General features: G+C 33.7%; 1 protein-coding gene across 2 annotated transcripts in view; it reads right to left on the bottom strand.

The window, feature by feature from the left end:
* Window positions 1–21: 21 nt before the first annotated feature.
* The window catches only part of LOC118204111 (bestrophin-4-like), a 76755-nt gene continuing 53616 nt past the window's right edge, over window positions 22–23160 (bottom strand). For both annotated transcript variants that reach the window (XM_085815322.1, XM_035376431.2), the window contains exons 5-10: window positions 17393–17470; window positions 13559–13708; window positions 12048–12128; window positions 11807–11958; window positions 8072–8350; window positions 22–1053 (exon numbers count right to left, since the gene is read on the bottom strand). In XM_085815322.1, the coding sequence (XP_085671448.1) occupies window positions 348–1053; window positions 8072–8350; window positions 11807–11958; window positions 12048–12128; window positions 13559–13708; window positions 17393–17470 (1446 nt within the window). In that variant the 3' untranslated portion in view covers window positions 22–347. The remainder of the gene's footprint in view (window positions 1054–8071; window positions 8351–11806; window positions 11959–12047; window positions 12129–13558; window positions 13709–17392; window positions 17471–23160) is intronic.

Raw genomic sequence — 23160 nt, 5'->3', positions numbered from 1 at the left:
AGCCATATGAATAACTGGAAGTTCAGTATACATTCAAGTTAGAATTTAATTTCAAATACTGAATTTTACATGTGATTTTTAAAATTACCCTTGCATATCATAGCATCTTCACCAAGCCGATAATAAAACTTCATTAGGAATTGTAATAAAAAATGTGGCAGGTATGATGTTGTCTTGAAATAATTTAGTACTATGTTTTAATATAGTTCAGCATAAAATTTCTAAGGTAATATGATTTTCTAATTGAAGCATACACCTGTTAAAAAATCCTTTATCCCATTTCATATAGTCACGAGTTTTAAAATTAGTTGTTGCATTTGTTGATTATGGAATTTTTTTTTTTTTTTTCATTTCATGTAGTCATGTATTTTAATATGGTTCACCGTATCTGTTTGTTCATGAGGAGATATCTGCTCTGTGGTATTAGATGTAACATCTGCATTTGTAGATTGCACGGACTGTGAGCTGGATGGACAAGGTGATACAGATGGCCTTGTAAATGTTAGTTGTGGTGGTTCAAATTGAGGAATATCATCTTCCTCACCTTCTTCATTACCTTCATAAAGAATAAGCAGGTTTGCTGTGCTCATATTATCTGGATCTTCTTGGGGTAGTTCATGAATCCAGTCATCTGTTATTGCACCTTTTTCAGCTGCATAACGTTTAACATCTGGCAAACTTTGAAAACGAGATGCATTTTTATTGAATCCAGTGATACTTCTGTCATCAAAAGACTGCCTTCTTTGGTTTGCAGAGGCTTGTAAAAAATCATCAAATGTTGAAGCGTCTCCTCTGTAGAGTGATAATATTTCACTTTCATCATCCCTGCTAGATGCACTATGAAAGGCAACCCACCGATTTTGGGGGTGGTGACCATGACCTTTTCGACGCAGATGTGGCCTCTTTATAACAACTTTCTTCACTACCTTCTTTAAAGCTGCTTTTGGTATTATTTCTGAGGCTCTTCTTTGAGTTGCTCGTGCAGTCTGTTGTGAAGTGACACTATCAGCATCAACAAGGCTTTCTTCAGGCACCTGCAGAAGTTGAGTTGCTCTGGAAGAAAATATGAGACATTTACAAATTATTCTGGTTCACATAAAAAGGCTAAAAAAATGAAAATTAAGGCAAGCTAAATGGAAATTTTGAGTGTTGTGCAATTCAAGATTGTGTATAAATTTTCTATAAAGTTTTAAAATACATATGTTATGTAAATAATATTAGATACTTGGTTTTTATTTTCTGCATTTGGACAGATATTTAATAAATTCATTGCCTGTATAGAGTTTAGTTAGGCAATTAGATTATCTATGAATCTACATTAAAATAACAGACAAAAAAAAGGTTAGTCAGTTCTCTGACATGTGTAATCAAATTTTATGTTCATTATATAAAGAAATTACCAGTATCAGTGTAAAAATGAAGTTCTTTCCTCTTATATGTAATTATGAAAATTAGTGGGGGACAAAAATGTCTTGAAGCCAACAATACCCAAGGGCATGAAACAGGTAATGAGATGCATATGACTGATAAGGCTACAGTAATATATTAGTAATTGAAAATTCCCTAACATAGTCTCAGAATGGGAGTTGGAATTCAAAAGTTTAGCAGCTACAAAATTAAACTGTTTGAAATTGTGCAGATGAATCGCAATTCACATTCTATAAAATAATAATTTCTATAAGTTTTTTAACTATGATATATTTTGTTTTGAATTCATTTTTAAAATTTTTTGTGCTGATTTTTGAAGATCATTTCACAATTGTTTCCATCTTCAGTCTCTGAAGTTCCAAATATGTACCTGGTAAACATAATATATAATAAGAAATTATTGTTATGAAAATTGCATTTTATCATTTCAACAGATATTTTTTAGTTAGTGGTGAATGAATACTGGTAATTAAATTGAAGATTAAATGTGAAACGTGTTTAAATTCTATAAATTCCTGATAAAATATGCATGAGGGATTGATTAACTGTCATGTATACTTCCTGATATTACACTCATGTCCAAAATTATCTTTACATACCCAAAAATGATGATATTCAATGAAATATCGAATCAATGTGATCCGTATTTGCAGAGAATGTGTGAAAACCAAGCCTAATTAGCATTATCCAATCAAAAGTAATCAAACGGTTTGTCATATGCAAATCTAGGCATTGCGTCATCCAAGGGTGAATCAAGCGCTTTGCGCAAATTGAATATTTGAGTGAATTTCTGCAACATAGCGTTTGATTTCAGTGTGCAGGGACTCAAAGCGGTTTGTTATGGCTTCGAAGTATCATTTGGAAGAATCTGTAAAGTGGCGAATTATCGGCCGTTTAGAAGCAGGGCAGTCAATCATGGAAACAGCCACATGTCTGAATATTTCAAGACAGACAGTCTTTAAGCTATGGAAACAGTTTCAAAATGATGGGAGTGTTGTAAGCAGGCCTAGAAAAGGTCGGAAACGAATGACAACTGCTTCTGAAGATCGGCATCTGGCATTAACTGCCGTCGTAACAGAAAGGCTACTGCTTGCCAGTTAAGTTCAGAGCTTGCAGCCGCCACTGGAACTGTTGCATCACGGCAAACAATATACAGAAGGCTTAATGAAAAAGGTCTTTATGCCAGAAAGCCAAGGGTATGTGTTTTACTGTCTTCACAGAAAAAGAGGGATCGCTTTAATTGGTGTAAAGAACATCAAAACTGGACTGAACATCAATGGTCCCATGTTCTCTTTATTGATCAGTCGCGGTTTAGTTTAGCTGGTGATTCTAAACGTGTTTACATCTGCAGGGAGTCAGGAACATGAAATGATCCCTCGAACATTGTGGAACGTGACCGTTTCGGTAGTGGAGGTGTGATGGTATGGGGTGGAATAATGATCGATGGACGTACGCCCCTACAACGTGTTCAGCAGCGGATCTGTGACAGGCCACATATATCGAAATGAGGTCTTAGATCTTTATGTAAGACTTTTCAGGGGTGCATATGGACCTGACGTTTTATTTATGGATGATAATGCCCGTGCACATCGAGCAAACCTCGTTGATGAATTCCTTAAAAGTGAAGACATTAAGCGAATACCTTGGCCACCAAACTCTCCTGACCTTAACCCGATAGAGAACTTATGGGACTACCTTGGAAGAGCAATTGCACGTATACATCCTCCTCCTAGAGATGTAAATGCTCTGAAGACGGCATTGCTGGAAGAGTGGAGATTAATTCCCCAAGCTGTGGTTAACAACGTTATTTCCAGCCTTAAAACACGTTGTGATATGTGTCTACAAGTCAGGGGAGATCATATTCCATATTAAATTCGTAAGACTTAATTCTTTTACTGAATCATTCCTTTTTTTTTTTTTTTTTTCTTAACTCTCTTTGTCACACTTTATTACCATTTTTATTGTTTCATGCTACAATTTTATATCACATGAGGTGATCTTCAATTTTTTCTTTTGCATTTATGTGTCATCATGTTATGTACGATTCCACAAAAATTCATTAAATTATAAGTCATAGTCTCTGAGAAATCCGTGAATTTATGCACGTAAACATAATTTTGGACATGAGTGTACATCTTCGTAACACTTTTTTTTTTTTTTTTTTTAATTTGTAAAATACTATATTTTAAGCAGTTGGGCCATTTAATAAAGATTAACTTTATCATTAGGCTTTGTTATGAACCACAGAACTCATGTGAAAAGTGAATGAATAGGGATATATTTACTTACATATGGCAGCAAAACTATTTTGCTTTCATTTGTGAAAACCTTGTGTAAATAATAACAATTTTTGTAGCTTTCCTGAAAAATTGAATGAGGATCATTGTACTTTATATCATAGGCTAATTAGTTCACAGACAATGCAATTTTGATTGTGAATTTCTAGTTTTGGAAGAGCAGTTACAATAAGCTGTTTATAAGATTTAATTGCAATCAGCATGTTTATAATAATTGTTTATAGGATCAAATGCTTTAATAGTAACTTAATGGAAAATATTACTTCCTGAAATACGGTAAGTCTCGTATTCCAGCATATACCTTCTTAAAAATAAACTAAGGTTGAATCCCAAAAGGAAATTGCAACCCAGTAGTTATAAATTGATGCATATATTGATATATATGATAAATATCAAAATTAAAATTAATGAATCTTTTTTAGAACTTGTGGAATTTTTTCCTGTGGTGCAGTTTACTGTTATTTCAATAATATTCATATGTTATAGTGAGAAAAATGTATTGTATGAATTCAAGTTTTGAAGGTTGATTTTTGTATTTGTGCTGATTTCACACTATGTTGTATAGACTTAAATGTTTCGCCTTTATCTCCAAAGCAAATAGCTTGATTTCTTCAAAGTGTAATGTGAATTGAATATACCAGAACATTAAGAACAATACTGATGGGGAAAGGATACTGGTACATTCTAGCAGAATGGAATACACACATTCTATAAATAAACAGCAGATATTATGAAAGCATATTACAATAATCAAAATGGTTTTGTTGACCATTGAGATTTCTGTAAATGCAGTGTCAATATAGCTAAATGAATCATTTTCTTACTCGGAAGTTATAATAATCCTAGGATTCTCAAAGATAACCCTATTGTAGCGAAAATTGCTTCTTTCGACTGAGCACACAGTGACTCATTGGGTAACATGTCGGATTCGGAAACTGACGGCGCTAAGTTCGAAACCCATCAAGGGCAAGTCATCTAAAAATTGGTTTTATTTAAAATTCCTTCCTGATAATTTTTTCCTTTATATTTCATTTATGGAGGACTTCTCCATTTTCTAGAACATTTAAAATCTAGAATGTTCTAGCTCGTTTCAGGAAATATTGTCGATGTTCGAAATTTTCTGGAATTGTTCTACTACTATTGACGATTTATCAAAAACTTCGCAGATATCGCAAAACTTAACACAAAGGATGACGTACAAAAGTGGTGTCAATCTTGTGATGCCTATGCGGGTCGGAAAGGACCGAAGAAACGCAGCTGAGGCAAGCTGCAATGTTACAGTATAGAAGCACCTTTTGAAAGTATCGCCTTTGACATATTGGGACTTCTGCCGCGAATTGCTGATGGCAACAAATACATCCTCATAGTCATTGATTACTTCAAGTGGCCTGAAGCATATCCTATTCCTGATTAAGAAGCCGTCACAGCAGAGGTAATGATACAGCACTGGATTTCCAGGTTCAGAGTGCCTTTTCAGTTATATTCCGATCAGGGAAGGAATTTTATCTGGGCTGTAATTAAAGAACTCTGCAAGCTACTCAGCACTGACAAAACCCAAAGGACTCCTTTACATCCCCAGTCGGACCGCATGGTAGAGAGGTTTAATCCAACTATCTTTAATAACCTCTCATTGGTTCCAGAAACCAACTGGACTGGGGACAAGAAGTTACCACTGTTTTTACTGCCTTAGCGCGGTGCAGTCTACGAGACTACGGCTATTCCCCATCTAAGATGCTCTTTGGTCGTGACCTTCGTCTTCCCTGTAATCTTGTTTGGTCGCTTTCCGGATGCGCCTTCATCGCCTGAGGAGTACATCCAAGACTTCCAGGCACGGTTTGAAGTGATGCGTAATTTTGCAGGAGACCATGTCAACTTGGCGACAGAGAAGATGACGACACGAGAGCTACTGCACATCGATTCAACGAAGGAGACAAGGTGGGGTTGTGGAATTCGACTCGATGTAAAGGACTGTCCGAAACTACAATCACCTTGGGATTGTCCGTACACAGTCTTAAACAGGCTGAACGACGTTGTGGTTCGGATCCTTAAGTCATCGAACTTTAAGCCCAAAGTCGTTCATTACGACAGGTTAGCTCCTTACTATGGCCATAGTATGTAGTGTATATAATTGTAAATAGTATTAGACCATAGTCCTTTTTGTTTTTAAATTTGTATTTGAGTTGTATTTAGTATTTGATTTGTTTTAAGTTACTTATTGCAATTATTGTTTATGTTGTTTGTTATTGTAATGCATTGTTTATTATTGCATTGATGCCTTAGTTGTAAATTTGGCTTCCTGTCCAAGGATTGTACTGCTGGGACGTGCAGTCCTTGGGGAGGGAGCAGTGTTACAGATTTTGTATTTAGTTAGCTAATTTTAGTAGAATTATAATTAAAATTGTTTTATTTTCCCTTACAATGCAGTGCGTGACGAGTTTTAAGAGAAAGCTACACCGAAAAAGTAAAAATACAAGGGCACGTGCATTTGATAAATAGATACCTTGTAATTTATATTTAAACTGAATAAATGTAATTGACTACTGTGTTAGCTGTGACCGTAACTCTACTATTTTGCTTTCCAGAACTGCTACAACTATCTCGCGTGCCCAATTAAAAAGCTTTAAAAATGCGTGAGAGAAAAATTTCAGTTCAGTTGTTTACTTAGGTGTTGTAATTTTGAGATTGGATTAGCTTTCTCTGCGCCTTGGATTGCGTTCTATTCAACGTTTTAGTAGTTTAAAATGTAACTACTGTGTTATATTTTGATATTGTACGAATATCTTTGTGGGAAAAAATTCAGCGTTTTTGTTATACAGTGTGTCAGAACGAAATGTACCTATTTTGAACAGTCGATTAAAAACAAAGTTTTAGTGCTACGAGGGCAATATTGGCCACATGTGGGAGCTGAATTCGTAGGGTTTGGAGACAATATTTTTTCTCGCGTCTGACGCACCTGCGCTTTTGCTGAGCCGACAAACGGAAAAATGGCGTCACTGCAAGAGAAGGCACAAATTGTTCTCTGGTATGCAGAACACAAATCCGCAGTAAAAGTGGCAAAGAATGCTTCAAACAGTTTATAAAAGAAATCCGCCCCAGGTTAAGAGCCTAAAAAAGTGGCACAAAGCGTTTCTCGAAGTGAGAAGTGTACGGAAAAGATCTGGACATGATCGGCGTTTATATTCTGATTCACGTGCATTCAATCTATTACGAACCCCGTACGCACGCAACAATATCTTTGTTGTGATGCACGCATGAGTTCTGTGAAACCGTTCGTCAGAATTTTAAAAAAAAATTTTATCAGCTGTGTAAACCTAATATAAATATAAAATGACCAATTATTATGCTTCTAACCTGCAAAGTTTAGAAATGATGTTTAATTTTATATTAAAAAAATAGCTTTAGGAAATAAAAAATAAATATTTTTTTAAGAAAATACAATTCTGTTAGTTTTTAAGTCGTTCATTTTAATAATACATCATTTTTGCAATTTGTGGGAGGGGAGGAGAAGCTAAAAGTAATCATTTCTTTATCACTCCAGTTGTGTGCAGCGCATATTACAATTTTCTGTCACTGACTAAGAAGTAATTTTCATTTTCTTAAAAATATTTTAGCGTCTGGAACGTAAAGTAGCAAATTTCGAGGCTATCGAAATAAGTATACAAAATGTCACGATTAATCAGCTTTAAAATGTGCTGTATTTTTGGCATATTCAGATATTTTAAAATTAACTGACACTTAAATATGTCGGAGTTTTTCCAATCTAGCATACAGCCCCTGACGTAATAATGAGGTTAGGACTGCCAGGATGAATCAATCCTGTATGCTTAGTGCCCATATGTTATAAATGCGCAAAAGTTATGGAACGCAGTAAAAGTGGCAAAGAATGCTTCAAACAGTTTATAAAAGAAATCCGCCCCAGGTTAAGAGCCTAAAAAAATTTTTGCATCGGTTGCAAAAATCAGTGCTAAATTTTTATAATTTTGAGAGTAAGGCAACATGAACACAATCGAATAAATTTTCTCAATCTTATCATGAGCCGCGGAATATTGGATCGTATGGTATTAAAGGCCTACTAGTTAGCCGTACATTATATATATCGGTATATTATGTAATACCATTTGAATCTTACAGTGTAGGAACTGGAGTTAAATATGAAGACATCTTTTTAATACAAATAAATTCATATCTATATTAAATTATATATATCATTGTGATTCTAATAGGTCGATTAAATCAAGAAATGTTTCAAATTTATACTTGCTTATTAAATATTGCTGCTTGTGTATGTCAGATCATTATAACATTTGTGGTTCAATAAAATAAAAACAAAAGGGGTCGAATCTTACCCCAGTGTGGTACCTGACATCCGCTTCCCATCTTGAGTAACTCCGTTATTTGGTGTGAATAATGATGGATTCGAAACTCTCCAGTTATTGCTACCACTTTCTAGTGTGACGGTATCCAGATTTTGGTTTGAGACACTGAATCGGGTGTTCAGTTTGCCACCAACTAATGTCCACAGCGAAGCTCCCCTGTTTCCCATTCCATATGTTGCCGCTATTTTATCCTCATCGTCATCTTCTGAAAATTCTGGCACTAAGAGGTTCTGCTGTTCTTGAGGTATTCTAGAAAGGAATATAATAAACATTAGCCGGATCTGATGATTTTGCAAGGAATATAATAAACATTAGCCGGATCTAATGATTTTGCAACGGCAAAACCAGGCATCAGTACGCCATTAATGAATTTGTCTAAACTAGTTTCTTCAGATTCTCGCTAGTGCATTAATAATTAAAAATTTCCCATTTCTTTTATGTGCCGTGTTTATGTAAGATACCGAATCAGTTTCGTTCACTAGTACGCCCTTTTTTCAAATCTTTGCACTCCATCTTAAAGATGGCAAAATCTAAACCACTTATTAATGTTTGAAATAGATAGGTGGAATTAAGGATCTGTATGTAACAACTTAACCAACATTAGTTAATTTAATTTTCTGTGTGTAATATTATGGATGATTAATGACTTATTTTTTTAACTACGGTACTCAACAAAAAGATGAAAAACCTAGTATCAAAACTTTTTCTTAGGCGTTTTTTAGATGTGTGTTGACCGCGTATCATTTCTGCAATTATTGTTACTTAATGCGACACGTTTATTGGATGCTGGATGCAGTCGGCACTAGCCAGTCTGAAGCATTTAATTGATGCCAACTATAACCAGCGCTATCCGTGAAGGGGACGATTCTGTAAAGGATATGAAAATGTCTTCCAGATAGAGTGAGCGCTAGTTTTTTTTGCCACCCGATCCAGTCTTTGTAATTCTTAAATTCTGCTGTTTGATAGCTTCCTAAATTTAAAAAAAAAAAAAAAAAAAAACTCCCTCTCCTAATTTTGTTTTCAGGTGCGCCACACTGTTGCATCAGCTCAGATGCCAGGCCTGCCGCTTCCAAAGTGTTGAAATACCGTGGGTGAAATTTTTTAACACCTCGAAGACATGCTATTATTTTTATTTAATTGTAAATTCCTTTCTATAAAAAAACATGAATATACTATTTCCAGACGACGATGCGTAAGACATTTTACTTGTCTTCGGAATAAAAATACGTTGCTCCTAATGGAAAAAAAAAAAAAAGTGATTCATTTAAAACATTATTTAATGAATTTTGATTAAGCTTTGTTTTGCATCACAAATATAAGAAACAACGTAAAACGTTCTCTAAACATTTATTATATACCGAAAGGAAAATTTCTATTGACACTTTTTTAAAAATATTATCCATTCACAGTAACATTAAAAGCTGATGATGATGAAATTTGCAGACACACACAGATTGCAGTTTTCTGTGTAAAATAAATCTACCTAATTTTATCATATTCATGCTTTGTGATGTGAGTCATATTCACCGAACAGTAAAGCATGTATTTGTACGTCGAACTGCATTGTGTCTTAAGGGCTACTATATCATATCTAGCGGCGCGCGCCGATAGGCAGGACATTTCCGAGAAACGAGATTCTAGTAGCACTGGTTTAAACAGGTGGTTTTCGAAAAATGTTTCGTCTAGCCGAGGAAGGGGTGTCTCGGTTATGAGGAACATTTTGAAACTTTTCGAAAAATGTTTCATTAGCCGCTGTGTTCCACGTAGAAAACCAATCAGACGAAAGTTCTGCTTCTGAAGGATCACAGGTAATTTCCAATATGGCGTTGGTTACAACTGTTGGGTCCTGAACGGTGGAAATAGAAGCCGATTTAATTGAAGAAATACGGAAAAAGCCGTATATATATTGCTGTTTTGTTGTAGTGTAAGTGTCTAAGTCATTTTTAAAATGTTTATAAATTCATTAAATTTATAATCGTGGAAATTTCAGAGTAGACAGTTCCAAGTTTCACTTATGCCGAGATTATCAAGCATTCTGCTTGAGTTTTGTTCCGGCTGTCATCAGATGTTTGCTCTGTGGGCGCTGAAGAGAAAATAAATTCGAAGTGCGAGTCCAGAAAAGCAGGAGCTAATGGCGAAGGGGCGTGACCAGTTGTCACGTGGGCTGCAAGCTGACATTGGTTGCGAGTCTTCTAAGGAATACCTCGCTAAAATTGCAATTAAATATGATACAAAACATATATGAAAGTAGAAATAGTAAAAAGGATTAAAAAAATATGAGTCTCATGGCATAATTAAAACTATAATTTAATCTAAACTAAATCTTTCTATGCTCAGTTCCTGAAAAAATCTTATATTAACCTCTAAACTCCGAAATTATTCTTACATTCAAAGAAGCCAATACTCACTGAAAGATGGTCCTCTTCCAGTGTCATTTACTGGAACATGAATACCGTTCAGGCTTATAAGACCAGGGTTTAGGGTAATAAGGTCATTCAAATTTCTCTGTAATTTGTCATAAACGTTTTTTTTTTTTTTTCCTTTATGAAAGACTAGAAAAGAGAACTTTGGTGGCTCGTAAAAGAACGCGGGGCGTAGGGATCCGAATACCTTAATTGGGCCCTATTATTCACTATTCATTCCTATTATGGAATAACATTATAACAATAGATCGGTATTGTGTAGACTTACGGCAAATGCGTAAAAACTATACATTAAGCTGTCAAGAAATATCAATAAAGCATAGTTTCTTGTTGCTTCAGGGACAATGCAAGACACTGTGTCGCAGGGATAATCACGAAACAGATGAAATGCTTGACATACAAAACTGTACCTCTTCCTTTCTTATTCTTCGAATCTATCGAGAATAGTTTTTCTATATCTATAGTTTTTCTTTCCGAGCAAATGGGGAAACTTTAAAAAAAAAAAAAAAAAAAAAAAAAAAAAAAAAAAAAACCTCTTTACTAATGATGTTTTCGAGGAGTGGAGGATTTCATCTCTTTGAAATAATGTGACTTTTTTCAGATACGGTATTAGTAATCCCTTAAGTCGTTAGAAAAAAATACCGTGATACTAACTTTTTTGATTAAGCAGAAGGTTTATTGTTTTATTTTTCATTTTTTAAACAGATATCCGTTATTCGGCCATTCCATTTACAAGCATCCCAATAATAAGGTAAAACTAGTATGCTTAATAATCTTGATTTTCTCATATATTACACATATGATTGTAGTTTAGGGAAAACTTGAAAGTAATGATGTAACATTTTTTAACATAGTCTATCAATTATGTTAGAAATAAATCTTAAAGAAAAAACTCTTGATAAACTTGGAAAATTAAAATGCGATTGTTGTAAATCTGATATCTATATGATATAGCTAATGCTGATATCTATAACCAGAAAGCCATTTCTATTAGATACCCCCCCCCAAAAAAAATAAAAGTTTACCTTAAGTTCAATATATGTGTTACATGAAATGAAACACAGTTGTTGAACTTATTTTCATGAAACATATATGTTTCATTATTATAAAATAATAATAAAACATATATGTTTCATTACTATAAAATAATAATACCTGTTTCATTTATATTATTAGTTATGAAAATAATTAGTTTGCTTTTTAAAATCTACTGACATTAGGATTTCTACAAGTATTTTATAGTGGAAAAATATCTTTTCAGAAATTAGAATTTTAAACTTACTGCATACGAGCTACCGATCCTCTGTAAGTTTTCTTTTTATAACCGACTGAAGCTTCTGTGTAAGGAAGCTTCATGTCCTGCTGATAAAAGTAGCTGTCTCGAACAAGCGGTGGAGGCTTTGTGTTGAGAGTATCTACGCCCAAATATGAGACCTAAAAAGGTTTGTTATTTTATTTAACATTGATAAATGTAGAAAATGTATTTTTTATTTCATGAAAATATTTCTTTTTAAAAATTTTACCTTCATATGTCTATCAATAATCCAGTTGAGTTCGAAATCTTCATCATCGTCTCCAAATGGATTGATCAGCTGCTCGGCGACCTAAGGTACAGAACTATTCATTATTACTGAAAATGAAACGTGCGTTCTCATATATTGCATGCTGGAAACTAGTTACGTCTTTCATACTGCAAACTAAATTGCCTACAAGCTTACATGAATAAATAGCTGATAATAAATAAAAATCCTCAGAATCTCAGATCTTGCAAAAGCAGTTGGTCATTATGGTAACTATTTCTGTTTCAAAATTACGAAAGAAAAGGCTGTAGTTAAAAAAATTGAAAAATTATTGCAAGTTAACTCGTAAAAGTCTTTCCAACGGCGATCTTAAAAAATTAGTCAAACAGCAAGTGCACGCAGAAGACAAAATTTGCGGTTCTGAAAGTGAGGAACAGAAAGAACCTACAACAGATTTTCTAAAAAACGTTTAGCCACTATAACGAAAATTATGGACCAGTTTATACAAAATATTTTTGATAAAAGTTAAAAAGTAAAACGAAGAGTGAATGATGCGATATCATGCTATCAACGGTTAATTGCTAAATGAAACAGGAAGAGGCAAACAACGCTAAGATGACTTCTTCTCACACACACACATACACCCCCACCCCCCAAAAAAGTTCGAATGAGAAAGAAACTTTCTTATCACATACAACTTCTTTTTTCAAACTCTGTTTGATTTCCAGCAACATTTTATGAATAAAAATCGATATTTTTAAAGTCTATAATTAATGTGTGTATTTAATAATAAATATTATAAGAAAAAACCTGATAAATTTTCTTATTCCCTCTTTTGTTTCATTTAACTGTATTATTTGCCTGTTAAGATGAACGCTGTTCCGTTTAGTGCTGGACCTTATTGGAAACGCGCGATCTTACTGTATTTTGATATTTTTCTTTTTATCTGAATTTATTATAAAAAATGGCAAAATGCAGAAACAAATGGCGAAGGTCTTACTGTATTTTGATAGGTCTGTTCTCTAATTTTATGATAAAAATGATAAAGGGCAAAAACGAATGCCAGAATTTTTTAAATCGGAATTCCTTCTAAGTTTTTAAAATTTTATTCAATTTTAAAAGATTTAGTTCTATGCTTTTGCAATAGAAGATTTTATTTCTGTATAAGAGAAAAAGAGATATATTTCTAACATTTTTCATATTTTTGAATTTAATATTTGTTTAATTAAAAAAAATATGATAAACTATTTGTCGAGATGTTAAAATTTCTAGGTTGCATACATTTTTTTTCTTGTTGTCACGTCAAAATTTTCAATTTTAAAAGCACGAAAGGTTTCAGGGACTATTAGAATTCGAATAGCTTTAGCTCCATAGCTGCAGGAATTCGATTTAAGTGAACTAATCATTGAGATAATTTCAGATAATCTATTAGACTTCTTTATCTGGAATGTGTATTCTCCTATAAAACAGAAACAAGATATAAATATCAATTCTATTACGAGAAAAGAACATACCTTGAGAAGTCCCATGTAGAAAAACAGCTGAAAAAGGGTGAAAACAGGAATGTATAGATCAAAGCTATGATCAACTTTATCTGCTGTTTCTACGTACTGACGACCAAAAATACAAGCTCCAAAAAATGAGTATGTAGCAAGCGTCACCACCTAAATGTGAATATAAAAATCCAATTAATTTCGTAATTGCAGTATCATCCGCGTAGCAAGCAAGCATCGAATTTGAATTTGTAGGAGTTGTGAAGTTGGCAACGTAAAAGAGATATAAATATGAGCCTTGGGCTACTCCTCTGAGGATAGGTGTTTTTTCGGAAGTGTGCGTAACCACAGATACACAGAAACGTCGATTTCGAAGAAACGAGTGGATGAGCAAGATGCATTCTCTTGGGAGATGGAAGTCAGTGAGCTTTGCGATGAGCCCCTCATGCCAGACGCGATCAAAATCTGGGTAACGATAAAATCGTTCTCTAATCATCAGAAATTTTTCATGTAAAGTTATGCAATGTTTTTATATTTAACTTATTAAACACAATGAACATTTTACTAACCATAATTTTCTCTCTGTCAGAATCGCAAGAAAACCAAATTTTGCATGTGAATGTTGCTGCTGTTTGCCATATTTCAAACTATCTGATCGAGGTATTCTTTCTGTTATCAAGATAATTAATTCTTCCCGATCAATAACCATATTTTATGAAATAACATATTTTCGGGACTTTTGTTTTTAATGCTTTCAGGGAGCTCAAGCTATCAAAAATAACGAGAGTCAGTCTATGACTGATTCTGAAAGAGACATTCTTTCTATACTTCTAGGAATATCAGGAACGTTGGACGAATTATCAAGATGCAAAATATGACAGTGTAACTAAATCTCCCCGAACTTGTTGCACTCTTTGTTTTATTTATTTATTTATTATTATTATTATTATTTTTTTTTTTTTTTTTGTTTTATTTTCTTTTTTTAACGTGTGGCAAAATGTCATTCCTGCTCTTTGATGTTTAGATTCAAGTGTTCTATTCCAAAGAATATATAAAATTAAAAATTAAAAATGTACTTACAGAGTTTTAGGAATGATGTTTTTCAATCAATTTGCAACTCTTCTACGTTCCTCCACTAAATGTCGTAATGGCATTAGTAGATTGTTTTCAGTTCCCTAAAAAGATGTTTGGTCTTAAAGAGTACGTTCCTCCATTTAATGTCGTAATGGCATTAGCAGATTATTTTCTATACCTCAAAAAGTTTTTTCGTCTTAAACCGTGCAATTGTGAGAGCATTTCGGATATTTAGAAAGTATTTAAAAGGAGAAAAAAAGTTTATTTCAAAAGTTGTCCTCTACTAAGCAATTTAGGAGCTCCGTGCAAAATGGCGAATAATCTAAAGCATCAAGAGTAGCATATACAGAAGATTAAACCGCGGTAAAGCTATTTTTTCAGATCTAGATATTTTTGAATTCAATCGTAAGACATTATCGATTCACTGCATATTTTACTTTATAACGTAATAGTGGCATATATAAATGTGAAACCTAACTAAAAACTATATATTCAAAATCATTTACAAGGCCATAAAAGACTATCCCAGAAGTTGAATTCTGCGAATCAATCTAGGAACTCTGTGTAAAGTGGTGAAAGATGTAAAGCATCGAGATCAACCTGAACAGAAGATTAAGCGGTGATAACACTATGTTTTCAGATATAGATATTTTTTGCAGTCAGTCATAAAACTTTATCAACGCACTGCATATTTTATTGTTCAACGTAGTGGTGGCACATAAAAATATGAAAATTACTATAACCTAATAAACATATAAATTCTCTTGCAAAAATGTCGAAATGGACAGAAAAGGAATTTGATATGAATATACATTTATTGCAGAGTCGCCCAGTAGTGGTTAGGAGAACCGACTGTGATATCGAAGGGACCGGGTTCGAATCCCGAAGGCATGGATTTAAATTGTCTGTCCCCTCATAGGAAGTAACGGTGGCCGCCTATTAGGTGCCTCCACGATAAAATGGCCACTACCTTCCGGCCTTAGGTGTGGCCAATGCTGAAAAAAGGCAAGTGCCCGCCGTTCGATTAAAAGAAAAAACATTTATAACAGAGAAAGAAATATGCCATTCAAAAGTCATTTTATGATGCATGATTATCAATAAATCTCGCAGTGCAGGGATGTGCAAAATCTACAATGTGATAGAAAATTCGTCTAATATGGGGTATGGTCCCCTCTCGTAGCCAGATAGGTCGCGCAGCGTGATAGTATATTGGATAGGAGTGGGGACACTGTAACAGTCGATTCAACACCCGCAGGAAAGCAGTTTTTAACTCCAGGATGGTTTTCGAAGGGGATGGCGAGATGAAATTGCCTTACCAAGAGCATCCTGAACATGCTATATAGGGTTAAATTTAGGAGATATAAATGGCCATTCCATGTGGCCAATATATTTGCTTTCCAGTTAATCGGCGATCAGCTGAGTGGCATGTGGATGAGCTTTGTCGTCCATTAACAGGAATCCAGGACAAATTGTATTCCTAAAAATTCGAACATAGAGCTATAAGATCACATCTCTATACCTCACAGCAGTCAGAGAGCCTTCTTCAAACACATTCATGGGTGTATGGCCGTCCAACATAATGTCTGCCCAAACCATTAGACCTCAACCGCTCTAAATTATCCTTTTTCTTTCACTTGAGGACTGATCGTGTTTCAGATTCTCTCCAGGTACAGGTGCACCAAAAATCAGTTTCCAGGCTGAATCTCGACTCATCTGTGAAAAGCATGGTACTCCAAACGCGCATGTTGTCTGCGTCATGCTAAACGCGCCTTTTTGTGTACTGCAGTGAACGGGGCGGAAACAGTGAGTCTTCTGTAATACAGACCTATTTCAGGAAACTTTCGGGCAACTGTAGACAGTGATACTCGGATTCCCGTGGCAGCATACAGCTCGTGCGAGAGCTATAACGCTGTAGCAGCCCTGTGTCGCCGCGGTGAAAGTACCAAATAACGTGTTGTTTTGGATTTATGTATTTTTATAATGTCACGTATTGTTTATATTCATTTATATACTATGCCAATCTCCTGTAATGGTATTATTGCATGCTTTTAAACCGAATTTTTCACTTACTGTGTTCATAAATGATTATTTCTAATATGTTGTAACCTTGTAATTACAAATCAATAAAGGTTTGAATTGTAAACGTAGTTCTTTTATCCTGATAAGGCCTTGGTAACATTTGGCAATTTTCACCAACTTGGTGAACTCTGTAAAATTTTGGAAAACACATTTTTGAAGCTCCAAAGTGGAGTTTTCTCGGTGCTTCCAGTAATGGTTGAGCAATACTATAAATATCTATTGCTCCGTGGCCGAGAATTAGTCAGTCCTATTCTTCATTCAGAGTGAGACTGTATTGAGGTCTTACTTAGTAACTATCGCTTTAGAATTTACTTTGTGAGTGATTTCAATGATCTGCGATATTCCTAGAGTTTTAAGAAGCATTTGCCTTATTTATATTATTCTCGAGCTATTTATAATGGTTTTCTTTGCAGTACGGACTGTGACTTTTTTCTGTAGAGTATTATTAGTTTTTTCTTCTACATCTGGTGTAGTTATTAAAGAGATCTTCACAAGCCTGTAGCGCGCAAGGAGGAATAAGGAATAATAAATAAGAAATATTTTCTAATAGTTTCAAAGCTTCCAGAATATATCATTCTAAGATGAAATAAACTTCTCTTAACCACTTTCTAGATTTGGAAGGGAGGTGGGGCTATTTTCCCATCTTTCGGCTGAGGATTTATGGTTTAGATTAAAGTTTAAAAATTAATGTATTTAACTTACTTGAGTATATACCAAAGGAATACTGATCCAATCATAGCTCCACAAAAGCCCACATTTTGAACGAAATTCGTTGAACTCCTAGGGAAGAATCCAAAAGAAAAAAATCGTATTGAAAAACAAGTTTAATTTACAAAATTACATAATCATTAAAATTAAAAAGGTGTCAGAAAAACTATTGAGTTTGTTTATAAACAGTGATTTAGGAGAATTTTTACTTTTCAACATGACCTTGTATTGACCATTTGCATGGTCTATAAAGAAGTTCTTAAACAAAGAAATAAAGCTAGATTTGGGGAAGCTGTATCTATCTAGGCTAAAGTGACTACTGTTTCATATACGATTGCCATCTTAATTCTGAAACTCTGCATTCCTATCTTGAAACTTATGAGAGATGAAGTCAATGGCAAACAAGCAATTACGGAATTAATATGAAATACAGTCCTGACATATAGCAGTAATTTGAAGAAAAGCCTTCATTGCATATCCGATAGTCAGCATAAACACGCCACTGATTCCACAACAAAACGTAAACCTTTTAAACAAAATTTGCCTCTGGAATACTCATGGTTGGATCATAGTTTGAATGTCAGTACAGAAATATAAATGCTAAGTAATAACTCATCAGTAAGTTTAAATTTGTAGTCAAGAAACGTTTGTCAGACATAGTGTAGACTGGATATCCGAGTCAAGACATGACATAAGTTATCCCATTAGTGAGTTTTGCGAGATGGTTCTCTTCTAAGGAAAATGAGGTAGTCATGCAACAGAGGCAGCACGGCGATATGTTTTCACAATCATTCTCATTGCGCTCTTTACTTATCGTTAGTGTTGTTTGTTGTTCTAGAAAAAAAAGAGAGCATTTACAAGTTTCGCCTCTCTTCAGATAGGCTGACATTTCAGGCTTGCCTGTGCAGCCAGTAAACGTCTTGGCCTATGCGTTGGCTCATCGACACTGTAGTAAGAAGAAATATCGGTGCAGCGGATGTCTTTGCATTTGATGGCATATCGCAAGTTCGCAATTTTTTCATAAATTGCGATTTCATCTGTAACAATGCAACACCAACGCGTTGAGAAGAGTTGTTTCCAAAGAAATTGTCAATAAAGTCATGATTGATGCACCTTAGAGATAAGCACAATCATCGTATAGACAGATTTCGTGGGTAACATAATACAAAAAAATCCGGCGCGAAATTCGATTGCAGCGCGATCTTAAACAAATGCAACTCTCACTATTGAGAAGTTAAAAAACCATCATGGCAATAGGAGGTTAGTCATCAGGTGCAGTGATCTCACAGCACCTGGCATGTAATTTTGGACCTATATTCTATAACGCAGTTTTAATCAGACGAAAGTACTTGAACTATTGCAAATCACAGTATCTGATTTCTTAGATAACTTGATGCAGTTCTCGGCTCCTGTGTGATTCCAGTAATGATGCAAAGCTTCTTGTTGGATAATTTTGGGCTGTTGATCATAGGTTGTGGATGAATTTATGGAATAGCCTCCGAGGTTCTGGAATTCTTCTGGTGGGATTGCGTAAAAGAACAGGTTGCCATTCCGAGATGTTAACAGTTTACAAACGTTTATTAATTAGCTATTTAATTGGTAAAATATGCAATAAGATAACACTTGAAACGCTGCAGAACATTCAAAAAGAAGTTCTTGCTCGAATATAGATGTATAATTACTGCTAGTTACACATTGAGCATGCTTATGTATAGTACTGATATTTCGTTATTCTGGAAATTTTCTTCTTCATAATGCCCTACTTATAATTAATATAATTATTAATATAAAAAATTGTACCTTGCTGGCGCGTGTTAGTTTTGTTACTAAATTTGCATCCGTCATATAATGCCACACAAAATATTAGCCACATACGAATGCCGATGATCGAAGGGATCTCATATTAAAATTATTGGTGGATATAGGGCATCATTTCTACTATAAAACGATGACTCTGCATAACAATGCTATTGAATTTTTTTTGTACTATCTTTTGTAAAATTTTAATCACTTTAATGAACACAGTAGGAATAGGAAAGAATTGCACGATTTTGGATTTGTGCCATCATGAAAATTGTTTTGTATAGCCTCACCTTGTTTATCTTGCTAGAGACAGTAGTAAAAAATTGTACCCATTCTTTCCCTCGAACCTTCGATATCAAAATACGATCTAAAATAGAGCTTCAAAAAGGAAGGATCTGTTTAAACAAATCGGTAACTAAAACTTATGCTAGTCAATTGGCAAAACACTCGAACACCAAACAGATTTTGATGGACCAATATTTAACAATCAGTGCAATTTTCATTGATTACTTCTTGAAAGATTAGACACAGACCCTCTGTTCCAGTTCAGTAAATAAAGCAAATAAAATAGGCTTTTATACTACAACTCTTTTATACCTTTAAATTATAATATACAAGATTTAAACTTTTATAAAGGTTTCTGTGGAAAAATTACCAATATGAAAGGTGTTTCTGTTAGCGGAATTAGTGATAAAAAGGCATTTTTCACTATAACAACATTTCAAGATATCAGGAATTAAAACGTAAAAGAGGGAATTTGGAACCGTATAAAACAATGTAATTAAGGTAGATAAGTAGGTAATTACAAAACATAAATTTTGTAAAGAAAATTTTGCGCCAGAAAAGAGATAAAGAAGACAACTTAATATAGGAATTAAATTTTCCATTTGTACAAATGCTGGATTCCCAAACTTCTTACTTATCAAGTTTGGTTTGGTTTATTTCACAACGGCAAAGCAGCACACAAGGGCTATATGTCTAAGGGAAGGAATGCCTTCGTGGAGAACTTTCTGAGTGTAAATTACTCGTATCCATGTCGCAAATGGGGAAATCAAAAATACCAATACAGCCAGCCCGTTCGCCCGGACTCGAACTGCCAAAGTTCAGCGACTTTATCGTTTAGCCGCTGATGGGCCTTTTACCTATAAAACAAATTATATGAGCCCTGAAATCAACTCCTATTTGTCTTTTCTTTTCTTCGATTTGAAGACTTTCTTCTTTCTTGATTTTCACTTTACGTAATTCATTTCTTAAAATGAAATTTTAGGCCTATGAGTAGTCGTTTAAGAGATATTGAGCTGGTTATCTTTTTAAATATTTGCATGAAGTAATAGACAGTCTTTAAAAAGCTATACGTATTTATTCTAAAACAATATGTTTTGGAACATGAAAAATGTAGTTTAAATCCATGCCTGTTATTTATCTGACTAAGTGTCGTAAATTTTTTATGACATATGAAACATTATATAGATATATAAGTTAAAAGAAAATCTCAAGAAGGTTGGACTTCTAATCCACTCCAGTTTTGAAGGAGAGCCCCCTCAACAAGCTTTGCCGTAACAGCATAAACCGAACCTTTCCTAGCAGTTTTCTGCCCACCAGCGGCCGAGCGGTAAAATCGCTGAACACTGGTAGTTCGGTCCAAGGTTCGAATCTCACGAACGGGCTGGCTGCAAGGGTGTTTTCGTGGTTTTCCCCACGAAACGTGTATAACGTGTATAACGTTTAACGAAACGTGTATAACGATGTGTAACGTGTATACGAGACAGTTTCCCTTAGAAAGTCCTCCACGAAGGCATCCCTCCCCTTAGGCAGATAGCCCTAGCGTGCTTTGCCATAATTAAATACACACCTAGCAGTTTTCTTTATGTCATATAAAATATAAAAGGATTGGTACATTATATTTAATTCAGAAAAGCTGGTAGTAATACTACGCTAGTATAGAGAGTTATTTTCTTCATTGTTTATCACTTAGCCAATGGTCTCAAAGTGGCCAAATACGGTGTTGCGAAAATTTCGTGAGTTAAAAATCAGGGATTATTAGAAGTCGAAGTTTTCATTATTTTCATCACCATTAAAAATCAACATGACTAACAAAAAAAGTCTATAAATGAAGCTAATTAATTTGCAGTGTGATATAAATCTTATTCACAGATTTTATTAACTTTTATTAATTTTCAGAAAAATAAATAAGCTCAGTTACGAATTTTTGCACTACAATTTTTTAAAATTCGCTTTGCTCGGGAATACATTTATGTGTGAACAGATTTTTTCAGAGTTGGATGTTAAATAAAAAAAGAACCCGATTGACAGATCAGCACCTACAATATGTGATGAAGATATTTTCTAGTAATTTTCCTTTAAGCCTACAAACTTAATCAGAATCTAAACGCTATCTTGATTCAAGCTATAGTAAGAAATAAAGACATTTATAATCATTAATATAAATATACTATATATATATTTATGCGTCGAAGAAAAATTTAATGAATAAGAGAGACTAGGTGTTAATTGTTTATTCTCAAGTTTTGCCGCACATATAAAACTGTCTTTGAAAACTTATAAAGTTTTCATAATTTGTTTTAGTTTAAATTAAAGTAAGTTATTTTACGATTAATTAAAATCGTTAGAATTATACTAAATAAATATCATTCTTTAAATTTAATATTTAACTAATAATATATTTATATAATGTAACAATATTATAACAAAGCGCAACAAACAAAAAAGACTTGAAGGTACCAAAGCTTAGATTTCAGAGAGAAAATAAATATAAATTTGAATTTTTTTCTTTTGCAATACTATTATTATTGTTTATGTTTGTTTTGATAAATATTTAGTAAGCGAAATGTAAAATTAGTCAAAAATTATTTTTTATTTTGTTAATAAAAGTTTTCATTCTGTTAAAAATAAAATTGTGGCACGTCAGCTGTTTTCAAATTGTGCATTAGGGTAGCATGCGATTTAAGTTTGAGACCAGTTCCCTAATCAATTATTCTGTTTTATTCTATTTTGAAAATAATTTAATATTACAAATTCATTAAAATTAAATTGATTTATTGTTAAGCCAAAAAAAAAAAAAAAAAAAGAAAGAAAGATAAATGGGAATGGAATTTGCAGACACTATATCTTGTCTCTAGGACAAAGGAGAAAAAAGATTCAGAAGTATTATCCAACATGAATAAAAAACACACAGACTGTAATTAGAACGATATCCAACTAGAGAGCAAGAACATACTGGTTCTATTCTCGGTTTGGCAAGACTTGATGATACTACTTCTAAAGATCAGTCTTGTTACATTTTGTTAAATGACCCCAAATCTTTCATCATTCATGTTTGAAACATAACTGAAGGAAAAGTATACATATAAGTCGTAACTGAAAGAAAGCCATAGTTAATTAAATGGAACTAAGGGTGATAATTGAAAGAAAGTCGAATCACCTTTTTCCCTGTTTGGATGCAAACAGCTCGAAGTCTACATGCATGTTACTTAAGAACATTAGTCGATGAATCAAGAAAGCTGAAAATATTTTCATAAACTGATAGGGCAATCAAATGCATGTACAAAATTTAATGATGTTTTGGAAATTTTGTCCTATCATTTGAATAGTCTCTACATTAGCTTTTAATTTCCATCAAGTGTAAAAAAACCTGTGCATTAAAAAAGGTGAGCTTTACATAAATACTGCAATGTTCTGAAAAATGGAAAATTCACAAAATCGAAAAATTTAATAATAGTAAAAATCTTTTGAATAATAAATACAGCACACTGAATATTTAGAGGCTGTTTTGGGACTATTATTTGGCCTAGTTTCAATGTGATGGTAATGAAAATCAAACGATTATTTTGAAGTATATAATCTATGATGATCGAAACACATTTATTAATTGTAGCTGTGTTTCATCTGTTCGAAAAATTGTCATTTGAATGTATTATAAATTAAACGCATTTTAAATT

Source organism: Stegodyphus dumicola, chromosome 1, assembly GCF_044657685.1.
Source record: "Stegodyphus dumicola isolate Sdum_Otavi_A_Nest chromosome 1, ASM4465768v1".
Taxonomy (NCBI): domain Eukaryota; kingdom Metazoa; phylum Arthropoda; class Arachnida; order Araneae; family Eresidae; genus Stegodyphus; species Stegodyphus dumicola.
This window is presented reverse-complemented; position numbering and strand designations above follow the sequence as displayed.